The sequence below is a fragment of the Eulemur rufifrons genome, chromosome 18 (assembly GCF_041146395.1).
Source record: "Eulemur rufifrons isolate Redbay chromosome 18, OSU_ERuf_1, whole genome shotgun sequence".
Lineage (NCBI taxonomy): Eukaryota > Metazoa > Chordata > Mammalia > Primates > Lemuridae > Eulemur > Eulemur rufifrons.
The window spans coordinates 64,410,720-64,434,206 of NC_091000.1; the positions used below are offsets into that span (position 1 = coordinate 64,410,720).

General features: G+C 37.5%; 1 protein-coding gene across 3 annotated transcripts in view; it reads left to right on the plus strand.

Moving 5' to 3' along the window:
• Positions 1-2,662: 2,662 nt before the first annotated feature.
• The window catches only part of SSR1 (signal sequence receptor subunit 1), a 35,262-nt gene continuing 14,437 nt past the window's right edge, over positions 2,663-23,487 (plus strand). Inside the window, exons 1-7 of one of the 3 annotated variants that reach the window (XM_069493549.1) lie at positions 2,663-2,836; positions 5,377-5,489; positions 11,191-11,278; positions 12,770-12,828; positions 14,672-14,748; positions 15,466-15,544; positions 17,279-17,372. In XM_069493549.1, the coding sequence (XP_069349650.1) occupies positions 2,758-2,836; positions 5,377-5,489; positions 11,191-11,278; positions 12,770-12,828; positions 14,672-14,748; positions 15,466-15,544; positions 17,279-17,372 (589 nt within the window). In that variant the 5' untranslated portion in view covers positions 2,663-2,757. Of the gene's footprint in view, positions 2,837-5,376; positions 5,490-11,190; positions 11,279-12,565; positions 12,829-14,671; positions 14,749-15,465; positions 15,545-17,278; positions 17,373-23,487 lie in introns of all 3 variants that reach the window. The other 2 variants (XM_069493547.1, XM_069493548.1) reach the window with 2 other exon arrangements.

The window sequence follows — 23,487 nt, forward strand, 5'->3', positions numbered from 1 at the left end:
AGTCCCCATATGGGCCACCAGATGTTAGGGTGTGGGGGAGCTCATGATGTGGGTGGAGAAAGAATTCTCAACACAAAGATTAGGATAAAAAGAAGTAAAAAGTTTATTTTACTTTCTCCTAAAGAGAAGAAAAAGGGCTCAGCACAAAAAAGGAAGAAAGAAGGAGTGCTGGCCTACTCCAAGGCCAAGTGACATGGGCTTTTTAGTGGGGATTGTAAAGGGGTAAAGAAAAATTTATTTTGTAGACTGATTAACAGGAGATAGCTGTTGAGTTGTTAGGGTGTTCATTTTCCCCCTTTTTTTCCCTTCTCCTGGAGACTGGCTTATCAGTAGTCTGACCAAACTTGTCTGGCAAATGTAAACGAGGAGGATTTACACTTCCTTTTTGTCTGCTCAGCTCTTTTCAAATGCCATAAAACAATCTCTGCGGGCAGTTAATTTTTAAAGGCCCATGTGATTAATCTTAAAGACAGCAAGTTAAGATCCCTGTGGTTAATCTTAAGAGACAGCGAGTTAGATAGTTTATTTTTCTGTGTTAGATAGTTTATTAGCAAGACTGTCCTTTCAGTAACCATTTGATAACATCATGGGAGTGGAAGTCTCCGCTTAAGCCTAAACTAAATTTTTCTCATCGTGTAAGGTGGTGGGGGGGGGGGCATTGAACAAATTTCAATGAGTTATTTCCCAGAAATGGTGGATGTTCTGAAAGACAAAGGAGTTGAGATTCCAAAGGCCTCTCAGCAAGATTCCTGATGCCCAGAGTCATCATCCCCCACGACCTGCCCCAATGCCCCATGCATATGACCTGCCCCGAAGCATGTAGCTCCTTGTTAGTTATACTATGACCTGCCCCAAGGCACATGGCCTCTCCTTTAAAAGCCCATGATCTCCATTAGGGAGATGGATTTGAGGCAACTTCTCCTGTTCTCCTGGCAAGATATGTTGTATAAAAAATTCCTTTCTTCCTTGGCAATCCTTGCTGTCTCAATAATTGGATCTTTGGGCAACGAGCAGCTGGGTCTAGATCAAAACTTCCTTGTGGTTTTGAGAACAATAGCTTCAGGCTACATCTAAACACCTCCTGACAACTGGTGAGACAGACCTACCAGGAATCTCTTTAACATAAGGAATGAGAAGTCCTTCCCATCAGAAGTCCGTCCTCTGAAGCAAAAAGAGTCAGTGAGACATCCCCGTGGCAGAGATGGAGAGCAGAGGTGATTGTGAGTACAGCTTGAGGTCTATAACTTTGCCTTCTATGTAGTCTCCATCAGTTTGGTTCTGGTACTAGGAGAAAGCCACAAGTTAAATAAAAGATTGTGTTTCTATAACAACCCATCAGACATCAGGAGCTAAGAACAGGTCTCATTTGAAACTTATGAACCAGAAAGTGCCTCAGAGTAGGGGAGGGAGATATTCCTGTCAGTGGAGAATTTAGCAAGGTTCAGCCACATCAAAGCAGGGTCAGCAGTCCTGGTGGCTTTGGGCAGAGTGGCAGAGTTGGTAGCTGGGCATGGGAGCAAAGGCAGCAGCAAAGTGAGAGGATGCCCTCTTGGGGAGGCCCTCCACTTCTGCGGGGTGCCCTAGAAGCAGCAGCAACAGCAGCAGTGGCCACACTGCTGGGCTGCTGGAATGGGGTTGATTCAGCCCAGCACTATCAGGTTGTGACTTTAGCAGACAGAAGTAGATAGTGGCAGCAGGAGCTACGAGTTGCTTTTACAGGGACCCAAGGACAATGAGACCTTAAGCAGACATCAGTAGAACAGCAGGTGTCCTAGGCCAGTAGTGTGGAGTCTGGAACCAGACTGTCCTGTTCAAATCTTGCACCTGCCATTTGCTAGTTTTTTGAAGGGGTGAGTAAATTACTAACCTCCCTGGGTCTGTCTTCTCCTTAGTAATAATATACAGCTCATAGGCATATATGAAAGCACAGTTCTATTGACAACAGTAATGACTTACTAAGAGCTAGCTTATTGCATCATGACAACTCACACTGGTCCAATCCAAACCTACCTGGTATTCAGATTAATTTCAAGAAATACAAGATTATTGCAGCAACCCAAAGTTCAAAGTAGATGAGAAGGAAATTAAAGATTGTACAGCCATTGCTGCACCCACTATATAGTTACCAAATGCTTACTAAATGCCAGCAAGTGTTCTTAGGTGATTTCTGGAATGTCACATAGGAATTTCAGAACTGTCCTTAACTATGGGACAGGGTGCGGGCGCATAGGGGAAAAAGATTTTCCATTGTATGTCTTTTTCCACTGTATATATTTTAATGCGTTTTTTTTAGGGAGAGGGAAACAATGTTATCCATTCCAAAACAACCAATTTCTTTTTCTGCTTTTAAATGCCACATAAAGGCAGTTCATGATCCTTATATTACTGTTACCGTAACTCAAATGAAGTAACCACTGAGGACGCTAACTGATTGAGAGGAAAGGGCAGGGCAGAACAAGCGGCAAACCGCACGCACGTGTCCAACCCGTGACTGCAGCAGGAGGCCGACTCTCGCGGGAACTCCAGAGGCTCCGGCAACCGGCCACGTGACTCGGCGGGCGGCAGCCGCTCCCCTAGCTCTATCTTGGAGCAGCCACGTCGGCGGCGCCCTTCGGTCGGAGGAGGGCCGTGGCGAAGGCCTTGCGTGGTACGTGCCCCGCCCCTCCCGCCCGGAGCCCGGATGAAGAGTAACGCCATTACCGCCAGAGCCGCTGAGAACCCTGGCGGACAGGGACTGGACACCGGAGTGGCCGCGCCATGAGACTCCTCCCCCGCCTGCTTCTCCTTCTCTTGCTCGTGTTCCCCGCCACTGTCTTGCTCCGAGGCGGCCCCAGAGGTAAGGCGAGGGGAGTGGGCGGCGGAGGTTGGCCCGGAAGAAGACGCCAGCGACGTTAAGTTTGAAGTTGGAGACGACGGCGGCTCCTTCTCCTAGTGTCCGCGTCCACCTCTCCGGGTTCTCCCCTGCTCTTCCTCCCCAGGCCCGAGCTCGTAGTACGCGGCCGCAGCGCGCGCCAGGGCGAGACCCCGCTGCGGCCTCTGCCACTTGCTCGCGGAGCGCCGGTGCAGTGCCCGGGCGACCTTGCTTCGTGGCCGTCCGAGGGCTGGGCTTGCTCCTCTGCCCTGGGCCCACGCCTGCAGGGGTGGCCAGAGCCACAGGGTCCTCGGCTCGAGGAGGGAAGCGAGGGGGCCGTGGGCACGGCTGCGCTCCGAGCGCGCCACAGCCCGTTGTATTTCTTTTGGCCGCCTCCAGCTCCGCTCCACCCCCATCCCCTCGCGCTCTGGGCTGACGTGTCTTTAGCTTCCACGCTGGGAGTCCGCTTTCATTCATTTGCTGAAACCCTTGTTTTCTACACATCGAAACTGTTAGAGCTTTGTTTTTTAATGGTCACCTGCGTCTTTTTCCAACACCTGATCCCTGTGAATTACCAGGAGTCTTGATTTCAGGGTAACTCCCCATCCTCACTCACCCCCTTATCCGCCCCTACTGCAAGGCGAACTGAAGAATCCCTGTGGGATGTCCCTCTTACTTCCGCTGTCTGTCTCTTTTAATGTAACCATCTTTTGCTTGTGGAAACGTCGTATTGTGTTGGAAAAAGTCTACTTCGAGTTTTATTTTTTTTAATGTGGGTGTATTCTTTCCAACATTAACCTGGTTTGGAAATAACTTAGAACATAAGAATGTGGCAACTTGGTTCCTTGCCCTGGTTTTGTCATGAACTGCGATATTCTAATTTGTAAAGTGAAGGAGTTCGTCTAAATGATCACTCGAATGCCTTTCCATTCTATAAGCAAGCTGTGTGGCCTAATGAACAATAGTGACAGTTACCCAGGAGTTGTTTTAGGAAGAAAAGTGAAGTGACTGGCTTCTGTTTAGTGGTTAGAAAACCAAGTGGGAGAATTAACCAAAACTGTTAAGAAATTCATCGCAGGTATAAATAGAGATTCTTTTCCTTTAGGAGTTGCTTGCTGGTTTGTTCTCATTCAGCTTTTTAAAGAAAATTTGACCAATCTACTAAAACTAGATTCTAGTTTTAGAATTTAGGCTATGTATTTCAGGTTTTAAAAACCTCTTCTTTAAGAAAATCAACTTTTTACTCAACTGAATTAATAACTTGTAAACATTTTTTTTTTCTTTCAAGAAAATGTTTTCTGAATTTCCCAATTGAAAGTTGGTTAGATTTTTAGGGACAAAATTGTTACTGGTTAACATTAAAATAATAAAATTATTTAATAGCCACTGAAATGTAGGGTGAAAGGCCGTTATATATATTCAGAAGTTACCAAGTTTAGCTACAACTTTACCATGTCAGACATGGATTTTCTTTTTAATTGGCTTTTGAAAATGACTTGTAAATTATGGATGCACTATTTTAGTCTTTGCTGAGCAAGCAGTGGAAGATGTTTTTCAGTTTATAATGCATGGTTCAATGTTCTTTAATGTTTGTAGAAATCTTAGCAGCCAGTAAGAACTCAAGGATGTGGAAAAGACTTAAAATGCATGGTTGTTAATATATTTTTCCTGGGTATCACACACGCTCTTCCTACATTTTTTTCTCTGCTGAATTGCCACATCATCATTTTTTCTGAGAAATGTTGGAAGACACTAGAACTTGGAAATTCTTTTGAGCGTCTTGCCCGAAATCTTTTTAATGTGACTTATTTAGAGTACTTTTGCCTATAAAACTATGATTTATAATTTTTTTCACATTACAGCTATACTTTGTGACAAGTATGGGTAAAAATAAAAAATCTTAAAGCATATCTGAAGCCGTATGCCAAAATAATTGGATTCTTTGCTATCACCCCTGAAGTTACCAATATAGTTTTTACTAAACAATGTATTTTGTGCAAGCTAGTTTTGTACCGTGGATATAATAGACGTTTTTTCCTAGGAATTATATGTTATCAAATCCTAAGAGTTTCACCTGTAGTAAAATCTAATAATATTGTTTCTTGCTGAGATATTGAGGTTGCTATTTTCTTTTAGACCTCTGTTTTTTTGGTTGTATATGGTTAATGACAGGGATTAAATTTAGGAGTTTCTTTGCAATAAACTTATTTTCCTTACTTTACTTAACAAAATTGCTTGAAGTTCTTTATTTGGGCTTCAAGTCATCTTTAGTTTCGGAAGTTCATTTTTACACCTGAAGGGTACTTTTTAAAATTCAGCAGCATTTCACATTAAAAATTAACATGCAGTTGTTAAGATTACTAGTAAAATAAAATAAATATTCTTAGATGCATAGTAATTTGGCATCATTCAGGTGAACTGGGGCATTGAGTAATTCCGGGGGAAAATTTTCTTGCCTATACTTGATCTGACAAAACATTGGTATTCCAGAGTAAAGGTTAACTGCCTCTTTTATATTTTATTAGGCTCATTAGCAGTGGCTCAAGATCTTACAGAGGATGAAGAAACAGTGGAAGATTCAATAATTGAAGATGAAGATGATGAAGCTGAGGTCGAAGAAGATGAACCCACAGATTTGGTTAGTGTTATATATGATTTAATACAGAGATCCCCAACCTTTTTACCACCAGGGACCGGTTTCATGGAAGACGCTTTTTCCATGGATGGGAGGGGGCGGTTGGGAGTGGGGGGTGGTTTCAGGATGATTTTGCAGCCACTCCCCAGTGCTAGCGTCACCGCCTCAGCTTACCTCAGATCATAAGGCATTAGATTCTCATAAGGAGTGCACAGGCTCGATCCCTCACATGCGCAGTTTACAGTAGGGTTTGTGCTCCTATGGGAATCTAATGCCGCTGCTAATCTGACAAGGAAGCGGATTTGATGCCAGCGATGGGGAGTAGCTATAAATACAGATGATGCTTTGCTCACTTGCTGGCCTGGTGCTCACCTCCTGCTGTGTGGCCTGGTTCCTAACAGAACATGGACCGGTACCAATCTGTGCCCTAGGGGTTTGGGACTGCAGATTTAGTATATATAGAATGTATATAATACATCTAGAATTTATTCTTTTTATAGAAAAATATGAAATTCTTGACTGAGGTTTGTTAATGTGATCAAAGTGGGTTGAAATGGGAAAATAGGGCCCAGTCATTGAGGATGGAGCATAAGTATTTTTTGGAACAGGGAAGGAGACATGAAATAGTTAAAGAACAATTGGAGAGCATATGGACATGAATCTAGGAGGGTAACAGTGTAGTGGGCATAGTACTGGACCATGAGATAGCATATTTGGTATATATGCTGCTTAGCTTTCTGACTTATCTCTCTGGGTCTCAGTTTCCTCTTGCTTGCTTGCTTTCATTTAAAAAGTAAGTATTTTTTTGAGTCCCTGCTATGTGCCAGGCACTGTTTTCTGCTGTCTTGGACTTACGTTTCTGGGGCAGGTATATGTGTTTTGGTGGCAGGGGGTGAGGAACAGATAATAAACTATATGTAAAATATGTCCTGTGAAGAGTAAGGAAGTTAGAGAAAGATCTCATAGAAGTTATCCAGCTCTGAAATTTTTACTGTATAATTACAGTGTGACAGTAAGAATATTGGGGTGGAATCAAGATTGTTACAGCATGTGTCTAGCTAGCTAGTTTTGTTTCTTTTCTACTATAATCTGTCCTACACAGATTTTTTTTTTTCTTTTACTTTCATACCACACTTGAAGCCGGAGCTTTTCATAATTCTAGATTTTGTCATTTCTTTCAAGATTAAACCACCCATTTCCTATTCTGTTATTTCAGTGTCAAAATGTTTAGCCTAATATGTAGATTTCGGTTTCTCTTTTGACTTATATTAATTTTTATGGAGTATGCCTTCTAGCTAAGATAATCAGTTTGCTATTTTGTTGATGTTTTTGAGTTACTGTTTTTATACGTTGGACAAACTATTTCATCTGAATAGAATAGCCTTACTAATTTGTGTACTTTTTCCTAATGCCCCCTTCTATAGGAACCCCTTACTGATCACCTGTGTGTCAAGCCTTTCATATGTATGTATACCCATACTTTTAGGGTTTATGTTAGGGCTCTGCATCTTCAAACTGGTTCATTAAGTGAACAGTTTAAACCAGATCAATACATTCCTGCTTCATTGTTTCTAATAAATGTTTGACTGTTCTAAAACTGCTACTGATGGAGTGACTATTGGAAGGGAATTCATCTAGGAATTTAGGCTTAAAAATGATATTTGGGGCTCTGAAATTTGGGCATGTACAGAAATTTGGTGATGGATTATATTGTGATAACCATTAATATGAAATTACTTGGGCTCTTTGACACTGCGATGTACTTATTGCGGAGGAAGAGAATAGAGACGGGAACTGTTAGATCCTTGATATCCTTACAATGTTGGCCAGAACTTTTCCATACCCTAATATTTCCCGTGTCTTGAGAACCATTAGAGAAAAAAGAACAACTCTGTCCACTTCCCACCCTCGCCAATTAGTACAAAAGTCTTAGTAGCTCTTCTTTGTTACTTTTTTCAAATCAGAAAATGATTAGGGTTGATTGAAACAGGAAGGCAGGGAAAATGTTTCCTTTGGACTAAACCATACTAGCAGGAGTAGGCTTGTATGTAGGCTGTCTAAGAAAGTGGGCCTATAGAGCCAAAGCTGCTACAGAAGTCACCTCTGGAATGAGCTAGAGTTTTGCCTGTTGTTCCCAAGATTTCTGTGTTATCAGCTTATACTCAGTTGCGAAGGCATCAAAGAATTGGGAGATTATGGAAGGATCCTTTGCTGCTGGGCCTGTGTCCTGGAGTCTAGTGAAGGAAAGGAGGTTTTTCTTAAGATGTGAGATACCAAGAGCTGGTTGAGATACAAGTTATTGGTATAAAATTTTACAGTACAAACCTTTTTAAGAGTAACCTGGGGCTTTTCTACTCTGTTTTTTTTTTTTTTTAACTCTATAAAGCTGTGGGTTGCAATGTAGCTTGTCATCATTTCAGAAAGTATTTTTTTTTAAACAGAAATGATAGTGAGTTTTGTTGTTATTTTTTTTCTTTTATTTATTTATTTATTTTTGAGACAGAGTCTTGCTCTGTTGCCCGGGCTAGAGTGCCGTGGCGTCAGCCTAGCTCACAGCAACCTCAAACTCCTGGGCTCAAGCAATCCTATTGCCTCAGCCTCCCGAGTAGCTGGGACTACAGGCATGCGCCACCATGCCCGGCTAATTTTTTTCTATATATATTTTTAGTTGTCCAGCTAATTTCTTTCTATTTTTAGTAGAGACAGGTCTTGCTCTTGCTCAGGCTGGTCTCGAACTTCTGAGCTCAAATGATCCACCCACCTCGGCCTCCCAAGTGCTAGGATTACAGGCATGAGCCACCACGCCCAGCCTGTTATTTTTATTAAAACAAGAACTATAGCAGTAATAACACTAGCTCTCTTTAAAAAATTATTATTTAAAATAGATAATATATTCAAATGGCTCAGCATTTAAAAGGTGCAATATTTAGTGAAAAGTTTTCCTCATATGCCTGTCCTCCAGCCACTGAAGCCATCTCCCCAGAGGTAGGCAGTGCTACCAGTATCTTCACTCTGCTTCCGGAGGTAGTCTGTAATAACTGAAATATTTGGGGGTTTTACAAGATAGCAAGTAGTCAGCATTATACATCTTATGATATGCTGATTAGCTATAAGATAAATTAGTTAGCTGCCTTTACTTACATATACTTTGCAGTTTTCCACAGCTAGCGTTCCAGACTTTTACCACTTTTAAACCCATAACATCAGTCCTTTTGAGTCTTGGCAGCAACACTGCCTTCAGTTTCCGAAAGTGAAGAAGGCCATCAAGTGTGAACTCTATCAAATTTTCTATGGTCCACTTCTAAATATATTATTCACCCATCCTTTCTGCATTTTCTCCTTAATGAATTGTCCTTGCTGTCTTCTAAGGCTAACCCTTCCATGTGTGCTATTGTCCCCATCTCTTCAGTGGGATCTTGTTAGATTGTCTTTCCTTTTGTAACTTCAAGCATTGATCCTTCTCAGTGACTGGTTATATTAAGCTACACACATGCTTATATACTATTCATCCACCTGAAACTGCTACCTGCTTTCTAATCTTTACCAACACCAGTTACTTCTTGAAAGAATAGTCTGTCCAGCTCTTCTGGTCTGCTCCCTTCACATGCATTCTCAACCACGGTCTGACCCCATATACCTAGTACAACTATTGCTAAGGTCACCAGCAAGCAACCTAATTGCTAAATTGCTGACCTATTTTCGATTATCCTGTTGGAGCTCTTTTTAGCATGTGCTGGTTATGCCTGCCTTCAATCCTTTCGTGTTGGCTTCTGTGGCACCCCCTCTTAGTTTCCCCTGCCCAGCTGCTGCTGCTTGGTCCCTCTACTATCTTCTCTTCCTCTGCTCACTCCTTTAATGTTGGTAAGACCTGTGGTTTCAACCACCACCACCTTCTGTTGGTGACTTTCAGATCTCATTTCTAGCTGCCCACCTTACTGAGCTCCATACCTGTATTTCTAGCTCTTCACAGTATAGCTTCATCTGGATGCTCCATACGTACCACAAATTTCGTATGTCCAAATTGGAGTTCAGTATTACCATCCATTCCATCTCCATAAATTATTTCCTGTTTTGATATGGCTCTAGTGATTTGAGCTGTTGTCTTGTTATGTCTTCCATTTCTTTTTATTCTAAAACCCGTTAATGAAATCATAGGGATGATTTTTCTTAACTATGTCTCAAGTAAACCTTTTTTTCTTTATTCCTGCGGCTTACGTTTCCAGCCTCCCTGTCTCTTTTCCTACCGATATGAGTCTCTTTCCCTGAAAGTAGACACATATTCTTAACAAGTGAATGCTATCATTAAGAATACTTAAAATATAACTTATAACACAGTTGCACAGTCATTGAACAAATGTTTGAGTGCATTTTCCAGTGCATGAGCCCAGTGTGGAGAATTTTAAAATTATAAGACAGTATTTGCCCTTGAGAAGTCTTATCTACTAGGGGACGGAGTGTTTTACATAAATGAAAATTCAACTGCAGGTAAACAGTGGTGCCCTTAAGCATCTCAGTTTAAGGGCCCGAACGCTTCAAATATACGATTATCTCTGTAATCCTTTTTAATGCCTGGAGAGATGATGCTGTACTGAGGTTTAGAGTTTTAAATGTAACATTTGTTCGCTTTAAAAAAAAAACTTTGAGATACAGTTTATGTATTGTAAAATTCACCTGTTTTAAGCATACAACTAGTAAATTTGCCCAGTTGTGCAGCATGAATTCAGTTTTAGGACATTTATATTACCCTAATAAGATCCCTGGTAACTTTTTTTTTTTTAAATGATTTCTTGCAAATTATGTGACACATTCTCAAAGGAAAATTTTTCTGTTATATGAATGGAAATCTTTGTAGGCTGGTAACAAGGTGCATGAGAACGTGGGTGAGTAAAGTGTGGCCACAGGCCAAAGCCAGCCATGGCCACTCCTTTACATATTGTCTGTGGCTTCTTTCACACTGTAGTCACAGAGTTGAGTAGTTGGAATAGGGACTTTATGGTCTCCAGAGCCATATTTGCTATTTGGCCTTTACAGAAAAAGTTTACCAACCACTGCTCTAGAATCTTGCAATTCAAAGTGTGATCTAAAATACCAGCAGCCTTGGTATATCCTGGGTGCTTGTAGAAATAAAGGATTTCAGGCTTCACTGTAGACCTGAATCAGATCTGCAAGATCCCCAGAGAATTGGTATGCACGTTGCCATCAAGATGCACTGCTCTAGATATTCTTTTTTTTTTTTACATAGAATCTCGCTCTGTTGCCTGGGCTAGAGTGCCATGGCGTCAGGCTAGCTCATAGCAACCTCAAACTCCTGGGCTCAGGCGATCCTCCTGCCTCAGCCTCTCGAGTAGCTGGGACTACAGGCCTGCACCACCATGCCCAGCCAATTTTTTCTATATAGTTTTAGTTGTCCAGCTAATTTCTTTCTATTTTTAGTAGAGACGGGGTCTCACTCTTGCTCAGGCTGGTCTTGAAATCCTGACCTTGAGCCATCCTCCCACCTTGTCCTCTCAGAGTACTAGGATTACAGGCGTGAGCCACCACACCCAGCCTAGATATTCTATTTTAACTATTATGAGACAGTGGAATTCATATTGCTAATCCCAGTAAAGCCACGGAGAATCAGTATTTTGCCAAAATCTAGTGAAGTCTTTATTCTTAAAGGATGATGCATTTTTTTCTCCATTTTTAATGTTGTTTTTCTTAGGCAGAAGATAAAGAGGAAGAAGATGTATCTGGTGAACCTGAAGCTTCACCAAGTGCAGATACAACTATCCTGTTTGTAAAAGGAGAAGGTAATACAGAAGTATTAGTTTTTATTCAGATATAAGAGTTTTAAAGTGACAAGCTTGGGGGTTTTGGGAAGCACTGGTAATGCTTAAGATCTTATTAACATTCTCTTTTACATAACAAATGTAATGCAAACAAGTATTTTGGAAAAACTTTCTCATATATATGAATACCAATATCTTTAAGGTAATATTGCTGGCATTTAAACTAAGAGAAAAATAAATACTGCTCAGTTTGACTAGAAATTAAATGTTCTTTTCAAAGATAATGTTTTAAAACTTTTTCAAACTGCCACAGCAAAGTAACTTGTTATATTTTGAGTGTTAAACATTAATGAAATATTAAATCTCTTCAATTATGCCTTGGTTAGAGCCTAGATTTTATTAAAAGAAAATAAACTGAATGGCCGATATTTATTGAGGGCCATACAGTAGGCAGTGTTCTCAATACCTTGCATGTATTAATCCTAACGCGCCTTCTGAGCATAGTTACTGTTGAACTGAGGCTTAGAGAGATTAAGAAACTTGTCCAGGGTTATCCAGCTCATAAATGGATTGTGGAGACAACCTGTTTGACCCCACAGCCTGCACTGTACTGGATGAAACTCAGCTCTGTAGACTACAGTATAATTAGTGAAGACTTAATATTGAAAGTTATTAATTTTCTTGGTCTTCTCAAGTTTTTTGTTTTATTCCCATGTACTTTCCAACTTTATTGCCTACAGAATATAATTTGATTAAGTGATTTTTGTTCCATTTGTTTTTATATCTGCCTCCTTAGGTCTTAAACTTTAAATTTACATTTGCCTACTTGCTTAAAGTGGAGATGGATTGTCTGATTAATTTTTTGTGTTCTAAAAATACTAGTTTTCAGATGGTCCTCTTGGACTTCATCTTTCTATCATTCTTTTCTCCGTTTATCTACACAGTTAGCATACTGAGTTAGAGTTGAAAGTGACTTCACCAAGACATATAACCCTGCTGCATGATAACTTGCTGCCAAAAGTACACAGCTCTTTCTGAGACCACGTAATTTCAGTGTAATCTGGTCCAAAATTGAGATGCTTAGTTAAACCCACATGTTGGAATGCTAGAGTTTAGACAAAAAGCTTATATAACAACTCTAATTGATTAATTTTTACTTAGTGGCTGACTGAAGTGCTCTATTGAAAAGAATTCTCAAACCAAGTCCATAAGCAGCAGGAAAAGGGTGTCAAAATCTGTTAGTAATATCTTTTTATTTTGAATTCTTGGTATGTGTTCAAATTTTCTTGTCTCTATTTTGTTTCTCAGATTTTCCAGCAAATAACATTGTGAAGTTCCTGGTAGGCTTTACAAACAAGGGTACCGAAGATTTCATTGTTGAATCCTTAGATGCCTCATTCCGTTATCCTCAGGACTACCAGTTTTATATCCAGAATTTCACAGCTCTTCCTCTGAACGCTGTAGTGCCACCTCAGAGACAAGCAACTTTTGAGTACTCCTTCATTCCTGCAGAGCCTATGGGTGGACGACCCTTTGGTCTGGTCATCAATCTGAACTACAAAGATTTGAATGTAAGGCCTCTAAACCTTTTTTTTTTTTTTTTTTTTTTAAAGGTTAGAGATGAATGGGGACAATTGACATTGTTTAATAAATAGTCTTCTATTCATTCAAGTGCCTATTTTGTGGTTGAAATTGTGATTGGCACCAAAGAGGCAAAGGTAAATTACACATCTCTGTCAAGTCCATAATCCAGTGGGGGAGATGGACAAAAACAGGCAGTAAAACAGTGTGATAAGGGATGCTTACTAGAGATACCTGTAATAAGGTGCTGTTGTGTGGGAGAGGAAGGGCTTGAGCAGGATCTTAAAAGGAAAAGGAGCAGTAAGCCACACACTGTAGTCTCTTGCTGATTTAGATGTTAAGATCTATTAAGTAATGTGCTTTGTACCTCCATTTATTGCTTGTTTTGCCCATTTTACTGCTTATGTTTATAAATTTTAAAGCCTTTTTGCAACTGTTTTTCCATCATTTTATACCCTCACAGATAAGATATAATCAGATATTTTTAAGGTAGTTTTAGCAGCAAGATTTATGGTTTAGTTTTCATTTATGAGAACCAAATGTCCTAATATAAGCTCTGATATGTTATGATTTTTAAACTGTGTGTTGTATATATGATATATTAGTCATCAGTGACTAAATGAAGGAAACCCACTAGAATTTTACTGCTGGAAGTTGACCTCTGTATGCTAATTATTGTTTCCTTCAGATGAGAGCACCTCTAAACCATTCCCTTTTCCAAAAGTTTTCAGAGAAGGAAATTTCATTTTCTCTTGGAACCTAATTCGCCCTAGTGTTAACATGTTTACTTTATGTCTGAGTTAAATTTCTTGTGTTGCCATTAAATTGTCCCTTTTATTCTAATTACTTAGCAGACAGGAAGGAAGGGTTTTCTTTCTTCCACATAGAATTAAGTGTGATCCAACAAGCATATTTGTAGTTTCAGTTCCATTTTGAATGTTATTTTCATTAGTCTATTCTGATTCCTGGAATTGTGAATAGAGGAATGCAAACTGAAAGATCTTGAAGTAAAACTTATATAATTATAGTTCAGAAGTAACTGACAGTTTTGAAAAAGTACTGTATTTTTGTGAGGCATCGAACACAGAGCTGTGTATTGTCCCAGTGATGCTGATATATTTGAAAACTAAAATTGTGTTGACCTGACAAAATTGTTTCAAGACCACAACAGAAAAATATTTTGATACTGAAAATCACCAACCCATTGATTATAAAGAAATTGATTTCCAGCCCATTGTCAGTTTAGAACATGAATTTGACTTTTGTTCAGGTCTGGTTCTTAAAATGATACGCTTTTGCAACTACTGTACGTTTTCATGCTTCCTTCCTTGTTTTAGAGGATTGCAGATAACAGAAGGTAGAGCTGATGTAAGAATGCTCTATGATCTTTGTTTCTTTCTGCAATGTTATCTCATTTTTTACTTTGTTTTCCTGATTCCTTGAACACCTCCCTTCTGCTCTCACCTCAACCCCAAAGAAAGTAGGGACAACTGAGACAGGAGTCTCACTATGTTTCCCAGGATGGACTTGAACTCTTGGGTTCAAGAGATTCTCCCACCTCAGCCTCTCAAGTAGCTGGGCCTATAGGCAGGTGCTGCCGTGCCCAGCCTGGTGACATTTTTATTTTGTAGGTGAAAGTAACATTATAATGTTGAGTCCCTGGCATTGAATAGTGTAATTATATATGACTTTGTTGAGTTTACTGACCTTCTAAGTGATGAGAAAGTGATAGTATATCTGTTAGGGTAACAGTTTTAAATCTTACAAGCTTTCATGCTTTCAATACATTTCAGATTTTTGTGATTTTTTTTTTTTTTTTTTTTTTTTAAATAGGGCAATGTATTCCAAGATGCAGTCTTCAATCAAACAGTTACAGTTATTGAAAGAGAAGATGGGTTAGATGGAGAAACGTAAGTGAAAGTTACAGTATGTAGATCTTGATCATCTCATAAGGTAGGACTGGAAGGTTTGCTCCTATTTCAACAAATTTTTTGGAATGGTGAAAATGGACTATATGGTGAAATCCTTACTACATTATTCTTTCTTTAGATGATTGTTATAACTATTAATATCAAGTTAGGAAAGATAAGTGAAACTGACAAATCTTTTTAAAACATAGTAGTTGGCTTTCTGTCCTTCCTCTCTTCTAAATTCTTTTTTACCCCATGCTCATCAGCTATTCACCAGCATAAGCTAAGTCTAAAATTACTGCTGAAAACATAAATTAGAAGTTTTTGTCTTGAAAAACATGTTCTTTCTGAATGAGTCATTCTTACTTTAGACTTAAATGTAATTCACCTGAAGTAATTTTTAAATTGCAAAATAATGTAATGTTTGAGGCACACAAAATCTAACACAATTATTTTAAACTGTGAGCTTTGAAAATAGCATAAATTATAAAGTAATTTTATTCATTTTGAATTGTAGAATTGCTTTTTTATTGATAATTACTCTTAAATATAAATTAAATTTATAAAACTAATTGCCTGAATTTTAAGTTGAGTGGAAAATATTCATTTTCCCTACAAGTTATTTGGAAAGCTTATGTCATGTGTTAGAATTACAGTTGTAATTAGCTGTGGTATTTCCTATGAATTAAAGCCTGTTTATATTTTCTTTTATGCCAGAATCTTTATGTATATGTTCCTTGCTGGTCTTGGGCTTCTGGTTGTTGTTGGCCTTCATCAACTCCTAGAGTCAAGAAAGGTAATTATAGATAAACACCTCTTGTAGTCATACTTCAGAAGTCACTACAATACTGAATTAAGCACAGTCTAGTTCTTTGTGGCTGCTTCTGACTGTGGGTTTGTATACTTACAGCTTTGTTGAACCTTTTTAAAATAAAACCTGAAGATGAGACCCTGGACATGTAACTTGGATTCATTTAGACTTTCATGCACATATACAATTATTGTCCTTTGTCTATACTCTCCAGAGTGATCTTAACTGTTACTGTAACTCCAAATTATGCTAGAATTTTTTTTCCCTCAAACCCAAAAAGATTTCATTGTTCTGTTTACTATACTTTTGCATGGCTATGCTGTTTATCTGTTAGCAGTCCAGCTTTTATATTTGCCTTAATATTTATAGGGATAATTCTTAATTCATAGGTGAGTCTCTTCATATGAAAAAGAAGAAGAATTTGGCTATATTTGCTCTATAAGTCAAACTTCTGTTTTTGTGGTCAGTGTGGTAAAGTGGTTATCACCTTGGGTTGTCATTCTGGTTGTCCCCTACTGAGTCCTTACTCCCCCTCCTCTTTCCCTCCACCATCTCTTTCCTTCTCCCCTTTACCCCACAAAAACAATAGCTCTGCTGTTCCTCTCAATAGGAAAGTATAACGCAATTGTGTCAAATATGTTGGTATAATCTATTAGACCCTAAACAACTGCTAGTCATTTTAGTGAATGCTTATTAAGCCTTAAGTCAGGCAGTCAGATCTATATTAAAATTAACAATAAATGTTATTAATAATCACTTTTTTATTTTTAAAATATTTATTTATATATTTATTTTGAAATGAGGTCTTGCTCTGTCACCCAAGCTAGAATGCAGTGGCATGATCAATAGCTCATTGTAGCCTCCAACTCCTATGTTCAAATGATCCTACTGTCTCAGTCTCCAGAATAGCTGGGACTATAGGCGCACGCCACCACACCGGCCAATTTTTAAAATTTTTTGTAAAGATGGAGTCTCACTATGTTGCCCAGGTTGATCTTGAATTCCTGGCCTCAAGCGATCCTCCTGCCTCAGCCTCCCAAAGTGCTGGGATTACAGGCATGAGCCACCACAGCTGGCCAGCACTTTTCTTTAAAAGAGGTGCTTAAATGTTAATTTCCAAAACTTCATTGCCTCATTTTAGCTGGAATTTTTGCTATAAATTTATTAGGTATAACTGCATCTCTTTTTTTCCCATTTGAATGAAACCATTATTTAGTTATCTTTCTGTGTATTCAGAATCTAATTTATGGGCTATATAATACTTATGTAGATAATTAAGTTTTTTAATTGTTTTTTGGTTTTTTTTTAGAGCAAGGTAAAAAAATGAATCATTTTTACTTTTTAGCAGTTTTGTTGTAAATACTCTAGGGAGATAGTTTGAGGCTCTTACATTAAATTGAGGTTGTTAGCTTAAATGCGATTTTATGTTTTTGTTTTATCTGTGCCAACTGTTTAACTCTATTTAGCTTACAATGTAGGAACTGCCTGTGTGCAACATTTCAGCAGTTACCCTGAATTTTATTGAATGTAGAAATAAATTTATTCTTTGATTACAATTTGATTCCTAAAGGGAAAGAAAATCATTATATAAATAGATAGTCTTATTTGGTCTACCAATGGTATAGTAACATATGAAGCTTTATAGCAAGGGAAAATTCGATATTATGGAACTACTTTAAAATATAATTTTATATATTTTTTATTTTTATGTTCTCTTAGCGCAAGAGACCCATACAGAAAGTAGAAATGGGTACCTCAAGTCAGAATGACGTTGACATGAGTTGGATTCCTCAGGAAACTTTGAATCAGATCAGTAAGTAGTCTAACAAACTTGGCTGGGAAGGTTTTCTTTTAACTGGAAATTAAATAGATTTAGCAAGAAGTGCTTGGTCAGTACTGTTTAAGATGCGTCTTTTCCATTACTTGTATAGAATTTAGTATAATGATTAGTGTGAAGTCTTTGAAGATTTGTTCTATGTGTAGTATTTCTTAGGCTTTAATTTCGAAATGCTTCCAAATCTGCAGTTTATTTACTGATGTATGAATTTTCTGTATTCCTAATCTATTTCCTGTCTCTTTTCTTTCCCCTTGCTTCAGTGCAAAGTAGAAGAGGTGAGGTGTTTAATTTTTTTAATGGTGTTTGATAGAGTGTTGGGGGCTCTTGTCTAGCACATAAATACCTTATAGTAAGTTTAATGAGTAATGGAACAGTTTTTAGTACTATATTTTATTAGAAAAACTACTAAATACATACTCCAGTTTGAAAGAATAAACCTAAAGTATTACTTGGTAGTTTACCTAACAGATATGTTTCAGTTATATATGCAGTTTGTTAAAATAGTAATCTTTATAAAGGAATGTAGAATTTTTTTCTCCAATTGTAGAGAGACTTTTTAAAAACATTTATTATAAAATCAGTACAGCCTCATTCTAAAAAATGAAATACTATAGAAGTTAAAAACTAAAGTCAGCCCCTGCCTTTACTAATCCCATCTTTCATAAATAATTGGTGTTAAGTTTATGTATCCCAAGTATTTGCTATACATTTATAAGCATATACTTCTATTGTTTCTATGTGAGTGTTCAGATGACGTCATGCAGTCCACATGGCTCTACAACTTCAGTTTTCATGTCTTAGATGTCTCTTTATGCTAGCAACATATATAATTACCTCATTCTTCTTAATAAATAGACAGTATTTCTTTATATAAATGTGTTGTGATAGATTTAACGTGTTCTGTATTGAATGATTAAGTTATTTCCAGTTTTTTCACTTAAAAATAATGCTGTAATGAGTATTGTTACATATAAATTTATAAGATAACTTAGAATAGCTAGGTCAAAGATTATGTACATTTAAATTTTTATGGAAAGGACTTCATTTCTCTCCTAAAAAGTGCCAATTTATATTTGCAATAATAGTCTGTTTCTTCTCCATTCTCACTAATCATTCTCAAGTATTAAGTATCAAATATTTTAATCTGTCATTATGATACAAAATGGTATCTTGCTGTTTTTCATTTACATTTCTTTAAGAATGAGATTCAACTTCTTTACACATATATTTACACCTGACCCTTGAACCACAGGGATTTGAACTGTGAGGTTCCACTTACATGTGGATTTTTTTCAGTAAATGTAGTCTGTCTTCTGTATATCAGCAGATTCCACATCTGCAACCAAACTCGGGTTGAAAATACAATATTTGAGGGATGCAAAACCCATATATAGGGAGGGCCAACTTTTTGTATCCACAGGGCTGGCTGCAGGGCTTAAGTAGTATAATTGTGCAGATTTGGTATGTGGGAGTGTCCTGGAACCAATTCTCTGCTGATACCAAGAGACAACTGTATTGGCTATTTAGTATTTCTTTCCTGTGAATTGGCTGACCAGTCCCTTTCCTGAATTGTTTTCCTTATTGCTTTCTGTGAGCTAGCTTTCTCTATTTGAAATATAATTACAACGTGGCAAGTGCTTTAATAAAAATGGGTACATTGGGGGGAAAGGCGGTACAGGAGCAACGTATGTAACCTGCAATTCTGTATCCCCCATAACAAGATGAAATAGATAAAAAAAAATAAAAAAAAAATGATTAAAAAAAATGGGTACAAAGTAATATGAGCACTGGAGGGACCTTCCCCCTCTAGGAGTAAGAAATCATTCACAGGAGAGGTTGACATTTGACTGAAGTCTTGAAAAGTTGAGTGAGAAGGAGTCTTCGGGGTTTTATGTGCTGTGCTAAGGACTTTTGACTTCTAGATAAAAGAGAGCTGTCACACACCTCAAAACAGAGGAATTACAATTTTGTGTTTTAAAAAGGAATTATGATAGCTTTGTGAAGGACTACTGGAAGCAGGGATACCAATTTAGATGATTTCAGTGAAGCGCAGGAGAGATCATTAGGGTCTAAGCAGAGCCAATGGTGATAAGAGAAAAAAGGAATAGAAAGGTACTTCAGAGGTGACGCAGACAGGGCTTTTGGTGACAGGATGTGTTAGGAGTGAATGAAACAGCATTCTGAGCTTAGGCAACTGGATGGAAGATGGGACCATAAATGTCCCATAATCTAAGGAAGAGAAGCATATATGGATGGGGAAAGATTAGTTTGGATTAGATAGGTTGAGTATGAAAAGCATTTGGGACACCCAGATAAGGATGTCCAGGAAGCATTTAAAATTCTGCTTTAGAGTATATATGAATCACGATTTGGAGACATCAGGATGTATAGCATAGGTGGTAGCTCAAATCATGGAAGGAAATAATCTTTCTCTATAGCTACTAATTTCTTATATATTTACACATACTGTCCTGATACTGAGTATGGCAAGAATTATTGGATAGAAGTATAGACCACGGCCTATTTCAAGTTCTTCATAAAATAGTTAAATTTTAAATGTCTTAGAGAATTAGCTAAATCTACGTTTAAAAAGCATAAAAAATATAATTAAAAACTAAAGTCAAAATAACAACTATGGAGCCATCCCTCCCAAAGAATTCTTACATGACAAAGAGTGTGGGAAGTTGGTTTCGTAGTACCTTTCTTTCTGACATTGTTGTCCCTGAATTTAAAAGCTTAGAATTATTACGCTTGTAGAGCAAAATTCAGATTGAGTATAATTGTATTCAGCAAGTATTGACTATCTACTGTGTCCTACTATTCTGTAGGTTATGAGTGATATGTTAAAAGAAGTTTGGAATATTCCTGTTTTTTCAGGAATTTACATTTCTGTTTAAGGAAATAAAGTACATATAAAAATAATTTGAATAGTCAGAGGCAGTATGTGATTGTTAGAATAACATGGACAGTTTAAAAGTTAGGAAAAAGGATCCTTTTAGAAGTCAGAGGAGGCCTTCATGAAGGAAAGACTTTAAACATATGTTGCATGCCCTTTGTGCATTGGGCATTTACTTTGCAAGATAAGAAGCTGTGTATTTATTGATGAGAAAATTGCTCCTAAGAAAAAGTAGCTTGCCAAGATTCACAGCTAGGTTTGTTTCATTATGAAGTCCATATGTTTTCCCCAGTGAGACTTCTTAAAGATGGGTAGAGTTAACATCACTAAGTGTTTTTTTTTTTTTTAACAATACTTGCTTATCTTTCTCAAAATCTGATTATTTAGCCTGAGTTTGCTTTAGAACCATGGGAACTTACCTACCACCAAAGTTACTTCTATTTTTCCTTTTCTTTTCCTGTTTAAATGAATCTCTGGTTTTGAAAAAACTTTACAAGTAACAACAGAGCTTCTAAGAAGCATTAAACTAATCTAGTTACCCAATTAAGATGATAAAATATTTATCAGATTCAAGAATCTTTTGATGCATTGTCCTCTATGAGCTTATCATTGAGAGGAATGTTATTTTTAAATTGTTTTTATGATTTGAAAATAGCTGAAGACACATAACACACACAAACACACTCCTTTCTCCCTATTATTACTTGTATCAAACCCTAGAGCCTGGGTGATTCTAGTTGTAGCCTCACCCTGTGAAATCAAAGAGTCCTCATGCTGTGATATCCAATGAGAGAGCATTTCCGAAGGGTCAAGGGCTAGAGTTCAAGGAGAGAGAAGGGTATGAAAAGTATAGTTGGCTGTACATGATTATTTGCTGTTTTACAATGTAGATTTCTTTTCTATACAAAAGTCATTTATTAACTTGTTTAATGTTGAGGTGCTTTAAATTACAGCTAAGACACACTACCTCTAAAATGTTTCAGTTTGTAAAGAAATAACATTTGCCAGTCTGAAATAACATCACATTTAGAAAGTTATTATTTTATTACATATAATAGTCACATTGAAATTTCTCCTATTGTTTGAAAAATATCCTTTACAACTGATTTTTTCCACTGCAGGATGATGAACTGCATCTGGTTATTATATCTCTGAAGTCCTTTTAAATTTATAACCAGTTCCGTCTAGACTGGATGTTAAATCTATAGGTTTGATTATATTTAATTATTTTTGGCTGATAGCATACATCATAGCTAATAAGTACTTTTTCCTTTATTAGATCAAGGAACACAGTCTCTGGTTGCCCCATCCTTAGTGAAGTTGAATTGAGCATTAGGTCAGGGTGGTAGCCACATGATCTTTCCTTGTAACCAGTAGATGTTTCCTTTTGCAATCTAGAGGTTATCTGTGTAGTACTACTTTGGCATTGCAAAGTTGTTCAGTTGTCTGAGCCGTTTACTAGTTGATAATCCTTGCATGAGTCAGTAATGTCTCAGAAGTTGAAATTGATTATTTTCAGTTGTAATTTCTTGTTTTTACTAACTGCCAGACTTGTAGTTTTCTCTCATCAGTTGGTACTCTAGTTACAGAATTGACAATTCCTGCTAAAAAGGCAGGATAAATGCTTAATTGTTCCCTTTACCAATTTTGAAAGTAAAGGGTTAGTATAAAATCCACCCAGATGAGTTTTTTTCTCATTTTTCTCCTTTTTTTTTATTATCATATATAAACTTAGATTTTCATAGGATCAGTGTGTCTCAGTCAACAATATTCTTTCTTAAGCTCAAATTGTGACAGTTTTAGCTGTTGAGAGCCCTTTTGAACTGCCCCTAATCTTATCCCTTTGATCTTAGAATGATCCCTTACTTGCTGGGTCAGCAAGATAATCCAAATTTATTTTGTACTTTCTCTGCCCCAGACACAAAGCTAGCTATGTTTCTAATAATGCTAGAAACTAAAATCTAGACTTTAGGGATATCATTTATACTGAGCCCATTGTTTCTAAGTCTTTGCTGTGAACTGAGCTAAAACGCATATTTTTAAAATCATGAAATCATACTGATATTTTAAATTCAATTTTAACAGTATTTTGCTGAATTTTGTGTGCTTTGGTGAGTATGAACAAACCTCATACTTTGGTGAAGATCTTTTTCCAACCTTTCACTTTTTTTCAACTGGAAAAATTATTTTTATTTCTAACTTATTCCACAATTAGCTTATCTTCCTGATATGTAAATTATTTTTAGAAAATAAGAAAAAGACAATAATGGTCAGAAGATATGTCCAACTTTTCACTTTTTTTGTTTGTTTGTTTGTTTGTTTGTTTGTTTTGAGACAGAGTCTCATTCTGTTGCCCAGGCTAGAGTGCCATGGCATCAGCCTAGCTCACAGCAACCTCAAACTCCTGGGCTCAAGCAATCCTACTGCCTCAGCGTCGAGAGTACCTGGGACTGCAGGCATGCGCCACCATGCCTGGCTAATTTTTTTCTGTTTTTAGTAGAGACACGGGGTGCTGTTTCTCAGGCTGGTCTTGAACTCCTGGCCTCAAGCAGTCCTCCTGCCTCAGCCTCTCAGAGTGCTGGGATTACAGGCATGAGCCACTGCACCCCGCCTAGCCTTTTACTTTTTAAAGAAACTATGGATGGTTCATCTTACTGAAGAAAAGTAGAAAAACTCACCACAAATTTATTCTGTTAAATAGACCTCACTAAGAATCTATATAGGAGATAAAGGGAAAGAAGTAAAAAGATAATGCTTATGTGCATAGAATAGTTTTGGCATTGAAATACTATCTAATGTCTTTTATTCTACTCCTTATTCCAGGTACATTTATGAAATTGTGAAAAATTATGCATACAACATGACTACATTTTTAAATACTAAATCTTTTTTAACAAGTGTAAATTTTTTTTTGAGCTTCAAATATCATGCCTTTTAAACTGTTTCTAAAAGTTTTTCCTTGTGCATGTTATAGTTGAGATACAGAATTCAAGATGATTTTGCATGGTATCTTCAATAGTATAGTAACCACAATTCGGTCTTTTTCCTATCCTAATTGCAAAAAAGTGTCATTTTAATAGAGTTACCTCTTGATAGGTTATATTAAAGGTTCTTTTAAAAACCTGTAGCTAGATAGGAGACATTTATTATTAATAGATGGTATTCTTGCATGTTTGTGTGTTTTAAGCTTAGTGG